Source organism: Polyodon spathula, chromosome 8 (assembly GCF_017654505.1).
Source record: "Polyodon spathula isolate WHYD16114869_AA chromosome 8, ASM1765450v1, whole genome shotgun sequence".
In the NCBI taxonomy this organism is placed as follows: domain Eukaryota; kingdom Metazoa; phylum Chordata; class Actinopteri; order Acipenseriformes; family Polyodontidae; genus Polyodon; species Polyodon spathula.
The window spans coordinates 23,633,988-23,657,316 of NC_054541.1; the positions used below are offsets into that span (position 1 = coordinate 23,633,988).

At 38.8% G+C, this 23,329-nt stretch overlaps 1 protein-coding gene across 1 annotated transcript in view; it reads left to right on the top strand.

The window, feature by feature from the left end:
• Positions 1-23,329, top strand: part of LOC121319615 (stabilin-2-like) — a 57,929-nt gene that overhangs the window by 27,304 nt on the left and 7,296 nt on the right. Inside the window, exons 27-60 of the mRNA XM_041257214.1 lie at positions 371-466; positions 909-956; positions 1,242-1,378; positions 1,466-1,580; positions 2,120-2,197; positions 3,006-3,104; positions 3,533-3,640; positions 3,919-4,050; positions 7,166-7,294; positions 9,010-9,066; positions 9,191-9,286; positions 9,643-9,838; positions 10,898-10,993; positions 11,129-11,174; positions 11,577-11,653; positions 12,096-12,221; positions 12,834-12,907; positions 13,369-13,440; positions 13,553-13,672; positions 14,136-14,183; positions 14,453-14,536; positions 14,951-15,097; positions 15,406-15,546; positions 15,873-15,932; positions 16,357-16,533; positions 17,164-17,253; positions 18,149-18,295; positions 18,769-18,825; positions 19,110-19,236; positions 19,619-19,768; positions 20,036-20,140; positions 20,395-20,502; positions 21,047-21,237; positions 21,675-21,816. Of these exons, the coding sequence (XP_041113148.1) occupies positions 371-466; positions 909-956; positions 1,242-1,378; positions 1,466-1,580; positions 2,120-2,197; positions 3,006-3,104; positions 3,533-3,640; positions 3,919-4,050; positions 7,166-7,294; positions 9,010-9,066; positions 9,191-9,286; positions 9,643-9,838; positions 10,898-10,993; positions 11,129-11,174; positions 11,577-11,653; positions 12,096-12,221; positions 12,834-12,907; positions 13,369-13,440; positions 13,553-13,672; positions 14,136-14,183; positions 14,453-14,536; positions 14,951-15,097; positions 15,406-15,546; positions 15,873-15,932; positions 16,357-16,533; positions 17,164-17,253; positions 18,149-18,295; positions 18,769-18,825; positions 19,110-19,236; positions 19,619-19,768; positions 20,036-20,140; positions 20,395-20,502; positions 21,047-21,237; positions 21,675-21,816 (3,676 nt within the window). The remainder of the gene's footprint in view (positions 1-370; positions 467-908; positions 957-1,241; positions 1,379-1,465; positions 1,581-2,119; positions 2,198-3,005; positions 3,105-3,532; positions 3,641-3,918; positions 4,051-7,165; positions 7,295-9,009; positions 9,067-9,190; positions 9,287-9,642; positions 9,839-10,897; positions 10,994-11,128; positions 11,175-11,576; positions 11,654-12,095; positions 12,222-12,833; positions 12,908-13,368; positions 13,441-13,552; positions 13,673-14,135; positions 14,184-14,452; positions 14,537-14,950; positions 15,098-15,405; positions 15,547-15,872; positions 15,933-16,356; positions 16,534-17,163; positions 17,254-18,148; positions 18,296-18,768; positions 18,826-19,109; positions 19,237-19,618; positions 19,769-20,035; positions 20,141-20,394; positions 20,503-21,046; positions 21,238-21,674; positions 21,817-23,329) is intronic.

Sequence of the window (23,329 nt, forward strand, 5' to 3'; positions counted from 1 at the left end):
AACCTTGTGGTTCCTTCAGGCAGGGTTTTCTCACAGGCAGAGGTGGGACACAAACCCAGGACCTCTCGCACTGAAGCATAGCACCAATACCAATGTGCAAGCGAGCCGGCTCTTTTGTACAGCGGTTTCGGCGCTGTGCTTTAGTGCGGGATTTCCCAGGTTTCCATCCCACCACCTGTGAGAAGACCCTGTCTGAGGGAACCGCGGTTCACCACAATATTAAAACATTACGGTACCCAACAAAGGTACAGCTTGTTCACTTCAAGTGTAAAACATGAACAGCTGAATTTGAATTGCAACCTTGTCTTTCAGTTAGATTTTTGACACAATTTTGATATGTGAACAATAGTTGGCTGTATTATTTTACCAGGCAACCTGTAAATATCTGTCACCTGGAACCTGGAACTGTGTCTGCCAGGAGGGCTTTGTTGGAGATGGGAAGATTTGCTACGGAAATGTGGCCACAGTAAGTACCAAATTGTAACATCTAAATTAGCAGGCCCTTAGTCTTCCTTAAAGATTACTTTTGTTACTACATCATAATGTACATTGTGTGTGTGTGTGTGTGTGTGTGTGTGTGTGTGTGTGTGTGTGTGTGGGTGGGGTGGGGGTGGGGTGGGGGGGACTTATACTGAACTCAGAGATCTCACTTTGTAAAGGTGTTTAAAAAAAAAAAAAAACTTTATAGCTACTCTACAATATGCCTACTCTATAGCTTTTGTCTAATGCATATTAGACATAATCAATAATGCTGCTAACAGCACACTTGAGGTGCTCATATTGATAGAAATACAGTACCTGGCAAATGTGATTCAAGCTAGATTTAGATGCACTGTCTAGGTGTAAATAATAGAGAATGTATCTAAAACTTAAACATCCATTTATTGAAATATTTATATTTCCTACAGGAGCTGTCTGCTATACCTGATGCGGTTGAGTTTAACAAGTGGGTCAATGTAAGTACTGTAATCCCTATCTACCTTAGCTACTTGTTTTGTTGTTTTGTTTTGGACAAGTGACCCACCTTGGCACAACATTCTAATAAATTTTATCAAGGTTAAAAGCACAGCAGAGTGTATTAGAAAGATCATAGCTTGGCATAGGACAGATAGCATGGTAAAGCACAGATACTGTAGGCATGGTAAAGTTTTAATCGAAAATTGCCTGGTAAAAGAATGATAAAGCTGGTAAACATTTATAAAGGACCTTTTGAATAATCTCTTTGTTTTCTCATTACGTAGGCTGCCGAGATCTATGAGATACTCTCAAAGGATACAAACTGGACAGTCTTTGTGCCCTCTGAGAGTGCCATTGAGAAAATGAACAAGGAAGACAAAGACTTTTGGACCTCAAAGGGAAACCTGCCTAGTTTAATCAAGTAAGTGATACTATATTCATTGTAAGACTGTGTTTATAGGTAATTTTTCATGTTGTATAAATGTATTTGAATGTGCTCTTCTCCTAGGTATCACATGGTGCTGGGTATTTACAAACTGGGGGATCTACAAAACCTGACTTCATCCTCAGTGCTGCTCACTTCACTGCATAGGAACTCTCTACATGTCTCAAAGAGAAATGAGGCGAGTCCTTTGAGACAGTGTGATTGCAGTGTATTGTATAATACCTGAACAGATCTGTACAGAACATTTCACATGTACAAAAACATGGCTGAATAGACGTATCAGGGCAATTTTAATGATCTAAACGGTGGCTGAGCTTAACACGGCTGATGATTAATTGACAAATAAAGATTGTTAATTTTAAGAACAGCCATATTACTATTGAATGAAAAATATTTTGGCTCTTTAAAGATATAAATGAACAAGTTAAACAAGTTAAAGTTTATTTTATACACACACACACACACACACACACACACACACACACACACACACACACACACACATATATATATATATATATATATATATATATATATATATATATATATATATATATATATATATATATATATATATGAGATGAACAAACAAGTAACATTATTACATTTATTCACCCAAGCTTGGAAACCTTTGACAATAAAAATGATATTGTTAACCCACACATTTTTTAAACTTTTTTTTAGACTATTTTAACACTGTTCCATTTTTTTCAACAGAGTACTGTAATTGAAGATGCTGCTATAATTGCTTCTAATATTGCAGCAACCAATGGTGTGATCCACATTATCGATAAGGTAAGGAACACCTTTCTTGTTTAGATCTAAGTCATTTAAAGTATTTTAAGGTAAAACAATAATTAAGCCACTTTCACACACAAATGCCACGACTGAGCTATCTCAGAGACATTATTTTTATTTTTTTTTAAATATCCATTCACACAATCTATGCCGGCATAATACTGTCATAACCCTTTCACACAGCCAAAGGGATCATGTGAGTACAAATTTCAAACCTGTCAGTCAACAGATCGTTTTAATGGCAATGGTGATTTGCCCATAAATTCCACCCTCACGCACCGTCCCTTCTGTTTGTGAATTCACCTCCTCATCAGCCCAGAAATGAACAATTCCTTAACTTACTGCAGACTCCAATTACTACCTCGTTCTTGATCAGCTATTGTATTTGAAAAAAATGACCCAAAAATACCTAACACATCCGGTATACATGCAGTCACAAGGGATGTTCACTTTCAATCCACGCCCACTGGCACTTCAGTGCTGGCATAGCCTTTCACACAGGAGTTAAGATGGTTCAGAGACGGTTTAAAAATTGATGGCTCTGTGACGGTATCGGCAATTCACACAGACCAAAATGCTGCATCAGTGTCAGTTCTTAGCTGTCCTAACTTATCTGTGTGAAAGGAATATAAGTCAAGTGGAAAACATTTTGTGCTGGTGCCGTCTTCAGTGCACTAATATGAACTGTAAATGTAGTTCTTTTATATCACTAATGCAGAGGTAGCCCCTCCCTGTGAGACGTTTGTGTGAACATCGTCATTTATTTAATTTTTTTTTCCCTTCCTTTTTAATGCTCTTATTTTAGGTGTTGACCCCAGATAGAGGACAGAGTGAAGCTTTACCTGATTTACTGACACGGCTAGAACAGATGCCAGAGTGCTCCATTTTCAGAGGCTATATCATAGTGAGTTCAGTGCACTGTTTGCATGGATGGTTTTACAAAGTCAATTATTTCTCTTTATAAGACTCACTATTTGCTTCTTGATTTACTTTTTATTCTAAGGTATATTGGTGCACATGAAAGGTACTGGATTGGCAGCATTGGAGAGAGTGGTACAGTGGCACCAGTGCTGTTAATCCACAGAACAAGGATAGCATAAGCCATGGCAATGTTTACTCCTCTTCTGCGGTCAACAAGTTCAGTCTCTATAACAGTACGATTCTTGACCTCTCTGCCAGTTACGTGAATTCAGTGAGGGTTTGTGATGTCCACTATTGTACACCAAGGGCAAAGCTGAAACCGCAATTTAAATCTGACATGAAAAGCTTGTGCAGTAACACACTCTGGCCTTGTATGCACAGTATAACCAGGCTCACATTCTTTTATTGCAGCAATACAGTCTGGCAAAAGAAATAGAAGGATCTTCAGCCTACACTATGTTTGTCCCAAGTAACAACGTCATTGAATCTTTTCTCAAGGAGAATGGATCCACCACCCTGGTATGTATTGCTGAGCATAACTGATAGAATTATACTGCATGCAGGGGCATGCGACATTGACTGTCCTTTCATTCACTTTTATAGTAATCCATTAAATTTTATCTTTACTTTGTAAAAGCCCAACACAAGTCGTAATTAATACATTTGTGGGAAAGGGTGGCTAGATTTCATATACCTTTAGAGGCCTTTTTTGAGTTAAATCTAACTGGAGGTCAAAAATTAAAATTGTGCTTATTGAATGGAATGCAGATTTACACAGGGTTGCCTTTTCTCTCCAGGATGAAAACAATATTAGGTACCATATTGTGCTCTCTGAGAAGTTAAAGAAGCAGGACTTGCAGAATGGAATCCATAAAGAGACAATGTTAGGATTTTCCTATCAACTAGGTTTCTTTCTCCGAGAGAATCAGGTAAGTTAGTGAACAATTGTTCTAATTCATAATGTTGTAAATATATATATTAGAGGTTGGCATGGGTAGAAAATCTGGAACCAGGTACCCGCCGTGAAAAATACCCAGATACCCGGGTACGAGTATCTTTTTTATTGGTCACCAAATACAGTTATTAATGTTAAATGCGTGTCATATTGCAGGATTCTTTGCGACATACTGTATATTGTCCATATTCCGCTGTTGTTATTAACATGGCTGTTATGCTCAGTTTTAAAACTAATGCAGGATTACAGCACCTTTATTACATTATGGACTGTTCCAATGGTTACTGTAAATTGAGCCAGCTGGGTTTTGACAGCAGCTGCAAAAGTGTTAGTGGGACATGTGCTTCTGTTTGGTTGTAACAATAAAGTGCTGTTCCTGATCGCTAAATTCTGTCTGTGAATACATAACAAAGGCATCCAAGCAAAGCATTGTGTGGAATTTCTTTACCAAGCAGGAGAAAATGGAATTTGCAAACTCTGCCAAGGAAATATTTCATTCAAAGGAAGAAGCACACTTACTTAATATGCTCCACATTATATATTTTTATTTTATTTGTTTATTTATTTTTAAATAAAGGCAACTTTATTTTATCTTTTTGGTAAGAAACTATAATGTAAATAAGCATTCCGTATTGGAAGCCACATGGTTATTATTAATGGATCAGAGAGTTATCGCTGACATAAACCAACAGGATGTTGTTTTCTTTCCGATTTAGTTTCTGTGCTGCTCGCTGCATGTTGCTGTTTTCTGCAAAACATTGATATCCTCTCAGTTAAGAAACGTCTTAATGCAAAGCCTGTTTTAACATTGTCTTTATTACACCGGCCAGAGGCATGCGCTTACAACTGTATTGTCATATTTTCGACATTTTCTTTAAATTCTCAAATTAATTAATCGATACCTGGGTAGTAAAAAGAGACAAAGAATTTTAGGAAAAATCTTTTGTATTAAAGGTTTTGCTTTTGTGGATGAGGAAAAAGTTACAAGAAATATATTTCTACAATTATGTATTTCAGCAATTTTTTTGCAAAACTCCAAAACTGGTAATTCATACCCTTTGATGCTATGATAGTATTGTCTACAAGGTGTTAGAAACATCAGTATGATAATGCAGAACCTAATTCTAGAAATGTCTAGAAAATTGTAGGTGAACAGTATAAAAGGGTTAGGCATAAGATGATTGCTGTCATTACCAATAAGTCAGGTTTCCATTTTAACCATAGGTCGAGTATTATATGGTGAAGGTCTCAATGGTCACAAGCCAAGGAAAAAGACACTCTTAGGAAAACGTAACAAGGACAATCGCTTAAAGCTTGCAAAACAGCATTTGAATGATGGATATGAGCGCTGGTCAAAGGTTTTGTGGAGTGATGAAACAAAAATTGAGCTATTTGGTCAAGCTGACAGTTGTTACATTTGGAGAAGGTTTGGTGAGGCATACAAATAAAAGAACACCATATTTACTGACAGCCATGGAGGTGGTAATATCCTTCTTTGGGGCTGTTTTTCCTCCAATGGCACAAGAGATTTAATCCCAATACATGGTAAAATGGATTCCATAGCATACCAAAAGATATTGGCCAATCATCTGAAACCCTCCACTACAAAACTTGGTTTAAAGTGCAGCTCGACCTTCCAACACAACAACAATCCAAAGCACACATCAAAATCAAATTCAGAATGGTTAAAGAGGAATAGAATGAATGGCCTAGTCAAAGTGCCGATCTAAATCCAATTGAGAATCTTTGGTATGAGTTGAAGAAGGCTGTGCACAAGAGAAGTCCTCGAAATTTGAATGAACTGGAACAATTTTGCTTTGAAGAATGGTCAAAACTCACTAAAGAATCATGACAAAAAGCTCATTGACAAATATCCTAATCTTTTACAAAAGGTTATTGATGCTAAAGTTGCCTCAAATAGCGATTAATTTAATTTTCCTTGACAGGGTATGAATACTTTTGATTTAGAATTTTGTGAGCTTTTCCCAGATCTAGGCCACTTCCCACAGGCTTCCCACAAGCTTCCCACAAACTTCCCACAGAACTCCAAACATTAGATCAGCTTTTGTACACCTGCCTGGAAGGGACCGAGGACCAAGAACAGGCGACATTGGACCCAAACAGGGTTGCAGGGTCGACTGGAGCTGGTGAGTGAGCGGGTGCAACAGGCTGAGAGGAGAGCCCTGGAGCTGGTGCAGTGATGTCTGATCCACCAGGGTGAACAAAGTAGGAGGCAGGGGGAACACAAGTGATGTCTGGCGACAGTGCAGCTGGGGCATCAGGGAGAGTGAAATGACTGAGGAACTAGGCCCAGCGACACAGGATCCAGACACTGGCAGCGTATACAGGAGCACGGGGCAAGGGACCTGACCTACCAGCGCCGATTGGTGCGCAGGGGTGGTGGTCGGGTGGTTGATGGTGGTCTCTTCACTTCCTCCCTCTTCTCTGTAGCCGGTGGCTCCTTTTTTCAGGTTCTAGAGACGGTGACACTTCTTCCACAGGTTCTGGAGACAGCGGTGCTTCTCTCTCGGGTTCCAGAGACACGGGACTTCTCCTTCAGGTTCTGTTGTGATTGTGGAAGCAGCAACTCCCGTCAGCGGTTGGCCTGTCCTGGTCGGCAGTTAGCCTCTTGCTGGGCAGCAGTGGCCTGTATCAAGGCCCTTAACATTTCTTTCATTTTTTTTTTTTTTTACACACAGAAAACTAAAAGTTAAATGCCAGCATTGTCTACCATACGTTCCAAAGTGGGGCTTGCTTTGCCACACGTCAGGGATCTTTTTCACTGTCTTTAAGTGTAAAAAATACTTGCAAACACAGATGGAGTGTAAAATATACAGTGCCTGTATATTTATTTATTTTCATTTACAAAACAAAAACAACAAAACAAAATCCTAAGTCCTCCAAGGAGTGCTCACTAAACTGCTAGCTATCACTTCTAACTATTAATAATGAACAGCTAAACCATTTACTGGTCACCAAAACAAATATCAAATGACCTTTTCCCAGGTCTAAGCCTGTTCTCCCCATTGATATTTGTGATATGTGATTTGTTTTAATGACATATTTTTTTCCTGCCCCATTCCCCACAGCTTTTTGTAAATGATGCTCAGGTGAACTACACAGATGTTGAGACCAACAGGGGAGTGATCCACGGGCTGGGGAAAGTGTTGCAGGTCCAGCGAAACAGGTGTGACCAGAAAACCTCCGCCAACACGCAGGTACCACTCAGCATCTTTCTGGATTCATATTCTGGTATAAGCATATAGCTGAGGGTCCTAATGTAACACAAGTACCCTGAAGCCAGTTTTTTTCGAAGTTTACTTCCCTAAATCTCACCAAAGAGTTACTAAAAAGTGAAAAACACCTTGTACATTATAGCGTCACAAATGAGACTTGGAGAACAGAAAGCTGCAGTTTAAAGCGCTGGGTCACAAACAAAAACACACAAACAGTAGCAGACGCAAGGGCCAGAATAAAAGGTTAAATAAAACAATTCGGCTCTCAGGCTGGGCATTCGCCTTCACTGACCATGTTCTCCACAATACAGTATATAAGGGGGTGACCATTTAACCCCCATGGTTACCCTTGCGCTTTTGTAAGGGGGTGCCAATTTAACTCCTGTGGTTACCTTGGGCTTTTGTGAGGGGGTGCCCATTTAACCCCCTTGGTGACCACTAAACGTCGTTGAGGGGATGCCCGTTTAACCCCCTTTCCAATCCCCTAAGTCTCCCCTTCCGGGGCTCCTCTACAGAGGGTGGCCCCAATACTGGCAGCAGTGCTGGGCCCTTCCGGCGGTGGCAGCTGCGCTGGGCCCTCCAGCAGTGGTGAAGCTGGGAGTGGCGCAGGGAACTCTTGCAGGGGTGGTAGTGCTGGGCACTCTTGAGGTGCGCACGGTGCAGGGTACTCTGGTAGCTGCAGCGCGAGCCACGGCAGGGGGCACACCCTCAGCGGCAGCGCAGGCCACAGTGAGGGGCTCTCCGGTAGCGACAGCACAGGTTTCAAGACCAGGTACTCCAGCTGAGGCAGCGCAGGTCGCAGGATGAGCACTCCGGACATGCAGGCTCTCGACCCTCCGGACGTGCAGCTGGAGACGGCAATGGCAACAGCTCCTCCCCTTTCGGCACTGGAGACAGCAACGGCTCCTCCCCTTTCAGCACTGGAGACAGAAACAGTTCCTCCCCTTTAGGCACTGGAGACGGCAACGGCTCCTCCCTTTTAGGCTCTGGAGACAGAAACGGCTCCTCCCCTTTCAGCACTGGAGACAGAAACAGTTCCTCCCCTTTAGGCACTGGAGACAGCAATGGCTCCTCCCCTTTCAGCACTGGAGACAGAAACAGTTCCTCCCCTTGAGGCACTGGAGATGGCAATGGCTCCTCCCTTTTAGGCGCTGGAGACAGAAACGGCTCCATCCCTGAAGGGGGCAGCACAACATATAGTGCCCGCGCTCTCCATAGGCAAGGCACCAACCTTGAAGCAGGGGTCTTCGTAGTGACACTCTTCGTTGAGCTGCCCAAACTCCCCACAGGATTCTCTGCACCTTAAACACCACGTGACTGGAGCCTAATTAATCATTCAATTAAGGTTCCAGCCACATTCTCACATGTTTTATGGCATAACCCTATAGTCCCAACACCCACACATTCTTTCCATTTAGTGCTTTCGCCCTGCCACACACCTGCAAAATTCAGTAATGTAAGGTCTCTGAAAGTAATGCTTTATATTTGTTTTCATCCTCTTAGGCGCTCATTGATATTTGGCAAGTTTAATAAAGTCACAAGCTTACTTCTCTGAGCAAGCCCGAGCAAGGTGGATATCTGTAAAGTATATAATGCATATCTTTTTGAGTCCATTAGACAATGAAATCAACAACATGGTGGGACTGATTATCATAGTAAAAGATAATGTACAGACTTTCTTTCTCTTTTTCTTAAAGGGGAAGTGTGCAGCCTGCCATTTAAAGGCAGATTGCCCCGTAGGGACAGAAGCTGTGGTAAGTGATGTTAAAATGCTGTTGTGTTGTGCAACTTACTCCCTGTTGTCAGACACTGACCATTTAATACCATTAAATTTTTGCCATTTCATACCATTTAATTTTTTTTTGTTTTTCTCAATAGGCTGGAAAGACCACCAACTGTATCAACATTCGCTACATCCTGGGAAAAAGGTTCATGTACTTTGGCTGCAGACCTCTGTGTGTGAACACTATAATTGTAAGTGACCATTATATTATTCTCTACACCACAATGTCATTCATTAGTTTTACCAATTTTTATACACTATTTGCTGCTATCCACTTACCAATCACTACTACCTACTGAGCTTCAGAAGGTAAATAGCATAGAAATCCTGGAAGCAATTTACATTTCCAATCATTAAGAACTGGAAACAATAAGAAAATATATTGAACGTTTCTGTGTACTTTATGACAAAAAGCATGAGCTATACAACATATACAATGAATGAGTGATTTAACATAAATTCCAATGAGAAAGGTATGTTATCCATATTGAAACCTGAGACGTGGACTGTAATGGTTTGAAACAGGATTCCCATGTTTGTTTTTCAGAAGAGAGACTGCTGTACTGGTTTCTTTGGGGCGCAGTGTGAGTCGTGCCCAGGGGTAGCAGGCAGGCCCTGCTTTGGAAATGGCGTCTGCCACGATGGGGTTAATGGAACTGGGGTGTGCAATTGTAAACAGGGCTTTACAGGGACAGCCTGTGAAAACTGCGAAACAGGGAAATACGGACCCAGCTGTGACCAAGGTACGGCCTTTTTCATTGTACACACAGGGTCATGTAAAAGATGGGTGATAGTAAAATCATCTCCTGTCTGGCCAACATGTGTTAGTATTGCTGTGTGAAAATGTGTGTTAGTCTGACCACTTAGTGACTCTGTTTCATGTTCTTTCAACTTAATGTGCAATATGTGTTGCATTATGAAGATACTTTATATGATTATTTTGTATTTGTTACTAGGGATAAATATAGCCTTGAATGTCATAGAACAGTGAACAAAGGGTCACAATGCCAGTGTTGGATATTTATTTTATTTGAGAGGTAGTCGTTTTTTCTTCATAATCACAATAAATGCAGTGCATAAAGGGAGTGATGTAAGGATACAGGCAAAGTGATCCGTAAAACGTGTATAGCAGTAAAGTCTGATTTTAGTGGCCGCTAAAAAAGTGGTGTATATAAAGAATGGTGTTCCCCTCGCGTTCTGCACCCGCTATCAGATTTGCACTTTGCCATCGTTAATCCATTAAAATTATATTGAAATGCATTCAAATGAAGAAAAGAACATGGAATTGTGCGGGATCTGGATACTAAGCAGGCACAAACATTATAATGTGATGTAAGGATTTTGCCTTGCACTTAGGCAATTGCTGATCTCAGCCGTAAGGGCTCTCGGCTCCTTCTCAGGAAACTTTTCTTTTCTTTTCCGTGCGTCAAGAGGACTTTGCTGCCCTTCCTCAGACATTTTTTTGGTTTGTATTTTCATTCCCCACAAATGTCATACAGCGACTACTGCTCTCTGTTTGAGACTTTCATTATCATAATTGCGGATCATTGTTTGTGTGTGTTGAGGGAAATAATTGCCTGGACCATTGCAATTAGAATTTCGCATCTACAATTATTTCCACTGCGCCTATACTCACCGCCAAAAACTGTCTTTATTACAAACTATGACTAGAAGTATTGCTTCTTGAGATTCCAGTAACATTTGTGTATCCACAGAGTTCTGTTTTGAAAGCCATAGCAGGTTTAGCTATTCACACTAAAGTTGATGCATTCCTCTTTGTGTTTTCTATATATCCTTTCTAGAATGCGCCTGCGTTCATGGGATTTGCAGTGAAGGGCCCAGTGGGGATGGTACTTGTGAATGTGATGTGGGGTGGAGAGGCGTTACCTGTGACAGCAGTAAGAATCAGTCCCTGGCTGCCAATACATAATGCATTCTTATTGTTATATTGGCTCTGCTGACACTCAAACTACATGATATATTATTTTCACTCCAGGTCTAAGCATTCTAAGATTTTTTTTTTTTTTTTTCAGAAATTACTCAAGATACATGCAACAACACCTGCCACACAAGTGCTAAGTATGTTCACACTATTTTATTTTTTAAAAAATACTGTTGTTATTGGGTAACTGAAAGCAGTACACCTCCTGTTCAAAATGGTACTGTGGGGTGGGGGAGGAAATTTGCTAAGTTTATAGTATATATAGGGTTTAAGTAAATCATCAATTGGAGTGCTTAACTGCTCGTATTGGGTAGAATAGTGTAGTGGTGAGACTGGTCAGTTTAGGTAGCAATGTGGAGTGTATAGGGGGTTTCATTAATCAATGTAGATATTGTAGGGGACTTAAAATGTCTGGAATTAAGCACTGAAAGGAAGCCTGTAATTAACAGGATAACTTACAGGGATATCTACCTAAGTTTACCTGAAACCGAATTCTAATGGTAAGTCATTCCTAAACATTGTCACATCTTTCGACACAGCTGCCTCATCAATTCTGATGGTACTTCTTATTGTAAGTGTGTTGCTGGATTCAAAGGGAACGGCACATCCTGTGCAGGCAAGTACCTGTTGATTTTCAGTATCCTATTTACAGACTCAAGGTTAAACTACTGTATTAAAAAAAAAAAGTAAAATGGAAGGGATTACAACAGGGAGCCTGTTTATTGTTTAGCGTTTTAATTGTGTTCCACAATCTGGATACATTGCAAAGATAAGATTTGAAGAGGAAATGCTGTGCCTGTAAGGGTCTTCTGGTGTAAACATTTACTTGTCCCGCTAGCTCAATAAACAACCAATGCATTTTTTAATTAAACAGTGTCTTCGCAAAACTCAAAGATACAAAACATTCTAACATGTTCAGGATCGGGTCTACTCTCCTGACATGTGGCCAACCAAACCGTTGGGGTCACTAGGAACTTAAAGGGGGAACAGTAATATACAATAGAGGTAGCATTATATAACAGGGTTTATTATACTACAATGTCTTTTCCTTCTTGCAGCTTTGGATACTTGTAAAAGCAGTAATGGAGGTTGTTCACCTAAAGCACTCTGTAAGAGAACTACCCCAGGGAAACGAGTGTGTATCTGCAATGCAGGGTACACTGGTGATGGAGTTGTTTGTCTTGGTAGGTATGTTGTGCAATGCAATGCAGTACAGTCCATTATATACCTCAGAACTTATACAGTACATTGACTATATTGTCAGTCTTCCTTAATCCTTATTCATATATAATTGACTAAATCAAGTCAAGCTTCTTTAGTGGAATGTGACCCAGTCTGCTCATCTGCCTCTGCTGATGATTTCAAACCGGTTGTATTTTTTGTAAGTGCTTCTTGTTTTCTTGCTCTCAGATGAACCTTTGTCAGCCGGAGCTCATTTTAGAAAAAACTGCTGCAGACATGTTGGCACAAATGTCGGCATCAAAAAGTTGTACCACAGTACACTAAACAGCTTTTTGTTAACGTCAAAACAGTGATACAACAGGAGTTTAGTTTATTTGAATTGTCATACAAAATAGCCATTACCCATGTACTGTAAAGAAAACAGTCTTTCAGCAGGGAGCCACACTTGAACATTCTTGACCAATTTAAGTGTAGCCACAGTTAATAGCAGTACTAATTTCTCATATAAATCCTGATCAAATTTCAATCAGCCCTTATTGACATTTGGATACATTTGTCATCCCAAATGTTTATATATAAATCAGAGATTATTTATTTATTTTTATTTCTTAAAGAAATCAACCCTTGTTTGGTTAACAACGGAGGGTGCCATTTGAATGCTGAGTGCACCCACACTGGACCCAATCAGGTTAGTGCAAACTGTTTAAACTCTACATCTTCACAGTCAGGATGGTCAAAGAAACTGGAATCCTTTTACACAGCAGTGTCTGCTTCTGAATCCAACATGCTCATCAATTGCAATGGCAATTATCATTTTCAATCACAGCATCATGTTTTACATAGAAACATGGTTCTCCATTGAGGCAACTACTGTGACCCTCTTATTATAATTCAGTCATTCTGCTTTCCCATCCCCTATTAAAGTTTACCACAGTATTTTTGCAGTTTTACTGTGGTTTTCCTGTGTTTGACATGTTTGTTCATATGCTTTACCATACCTCATTAATCTTTACAATGCTTACCTATGTTTTACAATGTCTTCACTATGATTTATTAGACTGCTATGCTTTTACTATGGTAAACTTTTATAGGGGATTTTAAAAAGCTGCCTATTCTAAAGTCTAATTGTCCCCAATGTGTTCTTTGCAGTCAGCCTGCAATTGCATCAGTGGTTATTCTGACGATGGGAAAGTGTGTAAATCCATCAATCCTTGCTTTAAGGTAAGTTTTTATTTACGCTCTTCCAATATGTAGTATCCTTCTAGTAGGGTTATAGTAACTTAAAAATGGAACTATTTATCATCCGCTTCTCATTTTCTGACTTACTTTATAGAAAAATGGAGGCTGTAGTGAGTTTGCCATCTGTAACCATACCGGCCCAGCTGAAAGAAACTGCACCTGCAAGTCCGAATACATTGGTGATGGACTCAAATGTAAAGGCACAGTCTACAAGGTACAGCTTCCATCCAAGTTGTGTAATAGACCTGTTTTGTACTATTAGCTATACAGGTCTAGGTCATGTTACTGGCTAAAAGCATGTTAGGGGAAGCTGATTGGTTAATGACAGGATAGGTCATTGAAGGGGTGGGGACAATTTTACCCTTCAGGTGAAATGACCCGGAGAGTGCAACACAATCTGAAAGCATGGCTTACAAAGATTTGAGCCTAATATTAAAAAACAGAAACAAAGCACATAACAGGTCAATTAAATCACCCTGTTAGCTACACTCTTTAAATGTCTCTAGCTATTGTACTTGAGCCAATGTAATACAGAATCAAACATCAGCTACCTGAAAATGACTTCCATGAATCTCAGTACAATGGCTGTTTTCTGATTGGTAATTGACAAGCATATTATTTTTAAATGATGTCTGAATTCTACTTATTTTTTGTCATTGTTACATCTTTGTTTACAGGAGCTTTCATTGAACCCCATCACCTCTCAATACTTTTTTCAACTGCAGGTAGTTCATTTTTACTTCCAATGATGCTTCCAATGACTTCCTTAATGCATAGATAATATTTGGTATTGTTTGTTTTTTTGTTTTTGTTTTTTTTTAAAGCTTTTCGCTTTTGTACAAAAATGTGTGTGTGTGTGTGTGTGTTTTTTTTTATATATATATATATATATATATATATATATATATATATATATATATATATATATATATATATATATATATATATGTCTTTTTGCATTCACTTAATTTGCACATTATTTTCTCTATCTCAGGCCAATGCAGTGAGAGACCTTGCTGGCCAAGGTCCCTTCACTGTCTTTGTTCCCAGCTCAGATGCCTTCAAAAATGAAGCAAATGTGAGTATTCTACCATCTGCCAACTTGTCACAACAGCAATATGAGGGCTGTTTATGGGAACAAAGTGAGAATGTCAGATTTGTCAACCAGTGCTCCATAGGTTTGCCATGTAATCTGTGTTTAATTAATCTGCATGAGAGAAACTTAACATGAAAATCTGGCTAAGTTAGTAGTATTTGCAAGCAATAAGACAAACATGACAGGGTGAGGTGTATTGCTGGACTACTGCACACCCTGTCATTTGTCATTGCTGATGTATTTCATACCCCTATGTCTTTTTTGTGCAAGTGCACTGCTACTAAAAGCATCTCTGGTTGGACTCTACCCACACTCACATGAAAGAAGGCTCCTTAGGTAAGTGGTTACAGTCTCTGGGGCTCACTGTCTTTTTTTCTTATTCTTTCTGTCGAATAGCTAAAGCAATGGGGTACCAGAGGCTTGATGCCCCAGATTCTCCGCTATCATATGGTGGCATGCAGTCAGTTGCAACCCAGTGAGCTGAACAAAACCAAGAATGTCACGAGCCTCCAGGGAGAACTCATTACCATCTCCTACTCCCAGGTAACCCAGTCTAAAAAATGAATACCTGTACAGAATGCAGAAAATGAAATGTATAGACCTTAATCATAGCAAAACATCTAACATTGCACATACAAACCATGTTATAAAGATTTGATTAATTTAATTTTCCTGTGCTATACAGTACTTTACTTAGTATTGGATAGTACATGCTCCAGCTGTGTCTAAAATCTAAGTTATAATCGCTGATCAAAGGGAAATATTTCAAGGTCTGAATATTATATTGTACTGTACATCTATCCACAATGCCTATAGTTACTGAATGTATAAATGCTCTTTTCTCTTCGCAGGATTCCATATTTTTAAACTATAAAGCCAAGATATTGTCAAGCGACATATTAAGCTCCAACGGTATAATCCATATAATAGACAAAGTGCTGGTTCCAGAGAACCTGCAAGTCATTTCTACAAGCATCTTTGGTTCCAAATTGGTATGCATTTAATTGTTAGTTCACAGCTGTACAGTACTTTATATGAGTAAATAACATTCATTATATATGTAGCTTTTCTGTTTTGTGTGCTACATCTCAGTCTTTGCAGTTTATCTCTATTAGGTTTCTTATTATATTTGTACATAGATTTGAAATCTATTGTGCATTTCAATATAACGTTGTAATTACTATTATACATTAAGCCAAATAAACTGATATATTTTTGTTTTAAGTGACAAAAAGTTCACCGTAAAAGCACTGCAATTACAATTTTAAAATACTGGTACAAATGTTTTTAATCTGTTTTAACTTCCATCTTTTCGCAGGAAAATCTGACCACAGTGGCAGAGCGTCAGGGATATTCTACATTCAGTAAACTACTCCAAGTTAGTATCCTAACTGATGTCTATGAAATTTAGTTAAATTTACGGGCTCTAATTATTGTTTTGAGGACTATAAAGAAAAAGGTATTGCCAATTCGATATTTTCTTTAATTTTAAGTCTACATCTTGGGTTTAGGAGTGGGGGTTTTTAAATGTCTCTGAAGACCCTCTCCCACTATACTGTGTGTTACATTATTAGATTTCATCTTGGTCTAAAAAATATTACAAAGGTGTTTCTTTATTTTATTAGTGTTATCAGTGATTAATCTAGACCAATGCTGTAATTTCAGTCACACCTTAATCTTCCTCCCTCTTAGTGGGTTTTTAAAGAAATATTGATTTGTCTGAAGTCTATGTCTAAACATGGTTCTGAGCTGACATGTTGTAAACTGCAAGGTCCTAATGGTTTTTTGTCCTCTTGTTTCAGGACACTGACATGCTGGGCCTTATAAACAATCCCATCCACCAGCCTGTCACCCTGTTCTGGCCTACAAACAGAGCAATGGCGGCCCTGCCCAAGGATCAGAAAGACTTCCTTTACAGCAAAGAAAACCTAAATAAACTGATCGAATATCTTAAATACCACATTATCAGAGATGGCAATGTAAATAGTTTTTTTTTTTTTTTTTTTAATTTAATTACTAATATATACTGCCTATGCGTGTATGTTTGTCTGTCTGTTTCTACGGTGATGTCCAGAAAAATATATATGCAAGATTTGGTTTCATGTGTCAATGTAGACATTTTCGTTTTCCTCCTCCTCCACTTTGCATTGAATCTACTCCTGCTCCTACTGACTGATGAGTTAATACTGACATCAGCATAAAGACACGTACTTACCTCTCGACTACAAAGCTTGCTCTTTAGTTGAATATTCGTCTGCAGTCGTTTCAATGGGTTGAGATGCCAACTCATTACATCTTCTGCTGCAGGTTCTCTCCCATAGCAAATACCTGGTGGTCTTTATATCTTAAAGTTTACAAACAGAATCCAGAAATCTTTTTTTTTTGTTTAAACAATTTTAACACCTAAATATTATTAACCTTTTTTTTCATTTTTTTCTAGGAGATTTGGAAATAAATAGTGAGAACTACCAATGTATTTGAATACAATTTAATACATGTTCTATTATAATACAGCTGGAACAACTGTAATAATCAAAATTTCATTATACAAGTTGTTGTTGTTTGCAGTGCAGCAGTGTTATGATCATTCTGCTTTTCTGTTTAAACAGATTTTAGCCTCAGACCTTCCCAATTCAGAAGCACTGAAGACCCTTCAGGGATCAGACCTACGTGTTAACTGTGGAAATGAAGACAATATTGTAAGTTCCAAATGACAGATTCTGATGTATTAATTTCACTTACTCACTATCGCAATGTAGAATGGAAATGTGTTGGGAATGTTAAACCAGTTTGCTGGGGATGACTTTGGCTTAAATAGAGTTGCTAAGGTAACAGGTTTAAAATGATTGGAAAGAAAAAGCATGTGCAGAAATGTATTGAAAAGGAAATAGGGTAAACAATTAACAACGATAACCTTGTAAAAGAGGGTGGTTAGTGGTTGACTGTACTTGAATAAGGTAACAGCAGAATGGCTAATTTCTATTGACAATTAGTAAGATAACAAAAACAGACTGTAGTCACATATATCCTGAGCCCATTCTGGTATAAATACGGGGCATGGAGGCAACACAGATAGAGAAGCTCCAATAGCTATAGGCATCGTGGACCATCAGTGTAGCGCCCAAGGCTATCTCTCCAGGGGTTCAGATAATCCGATCAATTGCCTATCTCTGTTAATACTAGTGTCATGTATTATATTATATATAAATATGGTCTGGTCTCATCCGTAAAAAAGCTGTTAATTCCATGTTTACTTTAATTCATAAACCTTACAAAAATTGAAAAATATGAGTGTCATTACCCAACGGAACCTGTAGAGGGATGCAAAAAAACATATTATCAATTACACAAACATCCATTTTTCCATTGAGACAAAAATCCATTTTTCATGTATACCTTACTAAATATATTTTACAGTAGACTAAACAAAATAAAATAAATAAGCCTTTTTCAACCATCAGTACTACATAAAAAATATTTTATCATTTAAGTGTTTTTTTTTTTAATGATGTTGAATTGTCTCTGAATACATTTAAAACATTGTGCAATCATATTTTTATTACCAGTACAATTTATGTTATTATTCTTTTATAGGGAGCACTTTTCCTAAACAACAGGAAATGTAGGATCGTTCAGAGACAGCTGGAGTTCAGTGGTGGGATTGCTCATGGCATTGATTGCATGCTAACACCCCCTAGTGTCGGAGGCCGGTGTGACATCTTAGATGCTGTTGATCTAATGGTCAGTGTTCCCTTTCAGAAACATGGCAGTGTGTGGGTTGTGAAGAGTAATAAAGCATCCAAATTAGGCAGTGCTCTGAGCTATAGATAAGATCGGTATCAGTTTATGAGGGGCACACTTTCTCCAGTAACACTTTCAAATAATGGCCACAAATTCATAATGAATTTCAATTGAATACCACAGGGATAACACCTGCATATTTTACGCACTTCCTCTGGGTTCTGAAGTAATTCATTTTGAATTGAGCCCTGTTAATTTGTGTGGACTTAATTACCCATGTTTCTTTTTAACACAGGATGTTATAGATAAGATGGGTAGAAATGTCTTGTGTGTGTCAAACTATCTACACATAACCGTCATGGTGTGAAATACATAGTGACTATAGAGCTGCAAAATCCGCGACTGAGTTCATGAATGTTAATGGAAACCACTGACCGTTGTAGTAAATGTAATGACATTATTTTCTATACTAGGGGGATTGTGGCCCGTGTTATAAAGTGCCACCTTGCCCCACTGGGAGCAAACCACAGGTAAGCTACCAGAGCCTTTTTTATGTATTCTTTTATTTTATGTTTCTTAATAACAGATTATCATGTATGGGAAAAAAATACAAATTGAAAGAATTCTCCTATTCCAGTGTTTTTTGTGTTTTGCCATTCCACTAACTTTAGACATTTTACTGATGGATGATGGTTCTTATAATGTATTTGTTTTGTTTTATTACTGTAACAGCAGATGTTTTTTGATCTGAGCAAAAATACGATTACACTTATAATCATAATATGTATACTTCTGTTAACATTTCACTGTACAGAAAACAACAAAGAACTGTGTCTACTCCCCACTCTTCAAGAGGAGTTTTGATGGATGCCGGCAGATGTGCTCAGTCGTCATCTGGAGGTCCAAATGCTGCCCTGGCTACTTTGGTGTTGATTGTCAAGGTGATAGATTTTATTTATATAATTTGCTTGAATATGGTTTCAAAAGAACATGAGCTACACTTACCTGAAGGAAGGCTCTTATCTGAAAGATGTCCTGAAGACAGTAAGACATCAAATTTATCTTTTTACTGTTGGAGGATCCTACTGTTTGACTTCATTTTTTAAACCACAGGAAAGAAGTTAATGAACTTGGAATTAAGTATTTAAATACTAGTATGTAAATAATTCAAACCTAATATCATCATTGAGCAACATTATAATTATTTTAGTTGCTATATCTATATGTGCCAATATTATTTTCCAGAGTTTTTTTTTTTCCTTAAAGAGAATGTGCCTGTAGGAGTCTCTGTGATATTAAGTCATATGGTTTTGTCTTGAGTAGCCTGCCCTGGGGGACCTGAATCCCCCTGCAACAGCCATGGGAGTTGTGATGAGGGGAAGGAAGGAAGAGGAGCATGCACCTGCAACTCTGGCTTCCACGGCGTGGCCTGTGAACTCTGTACGCCAGGGCGATATGGGCCAAACTGTCAAGGTAATATTTTATCAGCAATTATTGTGCCACACATCAAAAATGTGTGAAATTAGAAAACAGTAAAAATAAATAAATAAATAAATAAAATTAAAAAGTGGGTATACAGTACAATTAACTGTCAATACAGCAAATGCATATGGGAAATGATCCTCAGCACAGTACTGTTGAAGATATTGTGCAGTCGTGTGTAAACGCAGAATTGGTTTACAGTTTGACTGATGCTGCTTGACCCTGTAGATTACATTATTATTTGTGTTTCTTTCCTAGTCTGTAACTGTACAGAACATGGAATGTGTGATGAAGGGGACAAAGGAACCGGGGCATGTTTCTGTGAGAAAGGATGGACCGGACGACTCTGTGAAACCCAGCTAGGTGAAGAGCAGTTCAGAATACTGTATGCCTGCTGAATAATCCATCTGAAAAACAGATTTAAAATCTACTGCACATGCAGGTGTCTTTAGAATTAACATAAAAATAATAATTATTATTATTTTTCTTAAGGATAGTCCTTCTATAAATCTTTATATTTTATTCATTTTCTGTTTTATTTCTAGATTTCTGTATCACTTTATTCAAACAAGTAAATGATTGCTTATGCTAAACAGACCTCTGGCTCTCTTTCTCAGCTGTGACCCCAGTTTGCTCCCCATCCTGTTCCACCTCTGCTGTTTGCAAGGAGAACAATACGTGTGAGTGCAAGCCGTTCTACGAGGGCGATGGAAGAACGTGCACAGGTGGGTCCAACTGAGGTGGAGACTTGAATGGGATGAGCTGCAGGGCTAAGTAAAGTGTTTTTATGTAGTTCATTGGTAAGCTGTACCGGTATTTCATTTTACAACATGTTAACATGCAACTCCACAGCAAATTCCTCATTATTTTTATATACAGTTAATTTTCTAGACCTTATTTTCACTTTGACTCTGGTCCATTTTTTTTTTTTTTATGATCATGTGATAGTTTTATTTCCTGTGCAACTGATATTATGGTCCCACCTCACCTGAGCTTCACTTTACGTGCTGCACGTTGGCCTTATGTGGGGCCCTAATACCTTGTTGCACAGGCAGTGGATATGTAGTGTGGTGTCAGGTTAAGCAGACTTCACTTCAGTGAAAAGAAATTCAGAAAAACAAAGCAGAAGAATCATAAGTGATTTTCAAGAAAGTTGTCCTTCCAATGAGAGGTAAGATGTGTTTATTAATGCTTGATTGGTACTCCTTTAAACTGTGAACAATCAAAGCCTACTGGGAGTCCTGAGCAATGTTCCTATTTTACCTGTAGTTGTGAACCTGTGCCAGCAGCAGAACGGCGGGTGTGCCAAGGAGGCACGCTGCACCCAGAAGGGGGTGACTGTGGCTTGTAGCTGTCCCAAGGGGTACTCCGGTGATGGGTATACTTGTGTGGCTGTCGACCCCTGCGTTACTGACAACGGGGAGTGCCATGAACACGCCACCTGTACCATGACAGGACCGGTAGGTGATCGAGCTGTCAGCAAAAAGAGAACAGCTACAATTTGGGACAGCTAATTTTTCTGCTTAAAGATTTAAAAAAAAAATAATCCTGGGGGTTCAGATGCTTACAATCACTTTAAAGTGTTCCTGTCAGAATTGCATATTTGAGTCCTATGTAGTTGATAACAAGATGAAAACATGAAAGATTTATGGAACTATTTTGTTAGCTACAATTCAATTAATGTTACAGTTAAATAGCGCAGTAAAATAAAGTGAAAAGCATGGTGGATTATAAACTAGCACTGTAAACACACAGTTTGGTTCACATCTGATATATAAGAAAGCTGAAGCAGACTGCAGCGGGTTATTATTATTAGGAAAAAGCAACAGTGTCTTCATTATAAATTTAAAGAAGGAGGGGATTGATGTTGAATGTGCCGATGTGGTCTGTGAAACAGAACAAGAGAGTGTGTGAGTGCAAGAGCGGCTACATCGGGGACGGGGAGGACTGCGCAGTGAAAGAGCTGCCCATCAACCGCTGTGCACAGAACAACGGGCAGTGCCACACTGATGCCATCTGCACCGATCTACACTTCGAAGGTAGGAAACTGAAGTAGGGTAAGATCGTCACCCAGCTACTGAGTATGTGCTGAATAGCTGCTTTCTAGGGCACTTTCTGGGTTTGCGTTTTCTTTTAAGAACATAAGAACATAAGAAAGTTTACAAACGAGAGGAGGCCATTCGGCCCATCTTGCTCGTTTGGTTGTTAGTAGCTTATTGATCCCAAAATCTCATCAAGCAGCTTCTTGAAGGATCCCAGGGTGTCAGCTTCAACAACATTACTGGGGAGTTGATTCCAGACCCTCACAATTCTCTGTGTAAAAAAGTGTCTCCTATTTTCTGTTCTGAATGCCCCTTTTTCTAAACTCCATTTGTGACCCCTGGTCCTTGTTTCTTTTTTCAGGCTGAAAAAGTCCCTTGGGTCGACACTGTCAATACCTTTTAGAATTTTGAATGCTTGAATTAGGTCGCCACGTAGTCTTCTTTGTTCAAGACTGAACAGATTCAATTATTTTAGCCTGTCTGCATATGACATGCCTTTTAAGCCCGGAATAATTCTGGTCGCTCTTCTTTGCACTCTTTCTAGAGCAGCAATATCTTTTTTATAGCGAGGTGACCAGAACTGCACACAATATTCAAGATGAGGTCTTACAAGTGCATTGTACAGTTTTAACATTACTTCCCTTGATTTAAATTCAACACTTTTCACAATGTATCCGAGCATCTTGTTAGCCTTTTTTATAGCTTCCCCACATTGTCTAGATGAAGACATTTCTGAGTCAACAAAAACTCCTAGGTCTTTTTCATAGATTCCTTCTCCAATTTCAATATCTCCCATATGATATTTATAATGTACATTTTTATTTCCTGCGTGCAGTACCTTACACTTTTCTCTATTAAATGTCATTTGCCATGTGTCTGCCCAGTTCTGAATCTTGTCTAGATCATTTTGAATGACCTTTGCTGCTGCAACAGTGTTTGCCACTCCTCCTACTTTTGTGTCGTCTGCAAATTTAACAAGTTTGCTTACTATACCAGAATCTAAATCATTAATGTAGATTAGGAATAGCAGAGGACCTAATACTGATCCCTGTGGTACACCGCTGGTTACCACACTCCATTCTGAGGTTTTTCCTCTAATCAGTACTTTCTGTTTTCTACATGTTAACCACTCCCTAATCCATGTACATGTGTTTCCTTGAATCCCAACTGCGTTCAGTTTGAGAATTAATCTTTTATGCGGGACTTTGTCAAAAGCTTTCTGGAAATCTAAATAAACCATGTCATATGCTTTGCAATTATCCATTATCGATGTTGCATCCTCAAAAAAATCAAGCAAGTTAGTTAGGCACGATCTCCCTTTCCTAAAACCATGTTGACTGTCTCCCAGTACCCTGTTACCATATAGGTAATTTTCCATTTTGGATCTTATTATAGTTTCCATAAGTTTGCATATAATAGAAGTCAGGCTTACTGGTCTGTAGTTACCTGGTTCAGTTTTGTTTCCCTTTTTGTGGATCGGTATTACGTTTGCAATTTTCCAGTCTGTCGG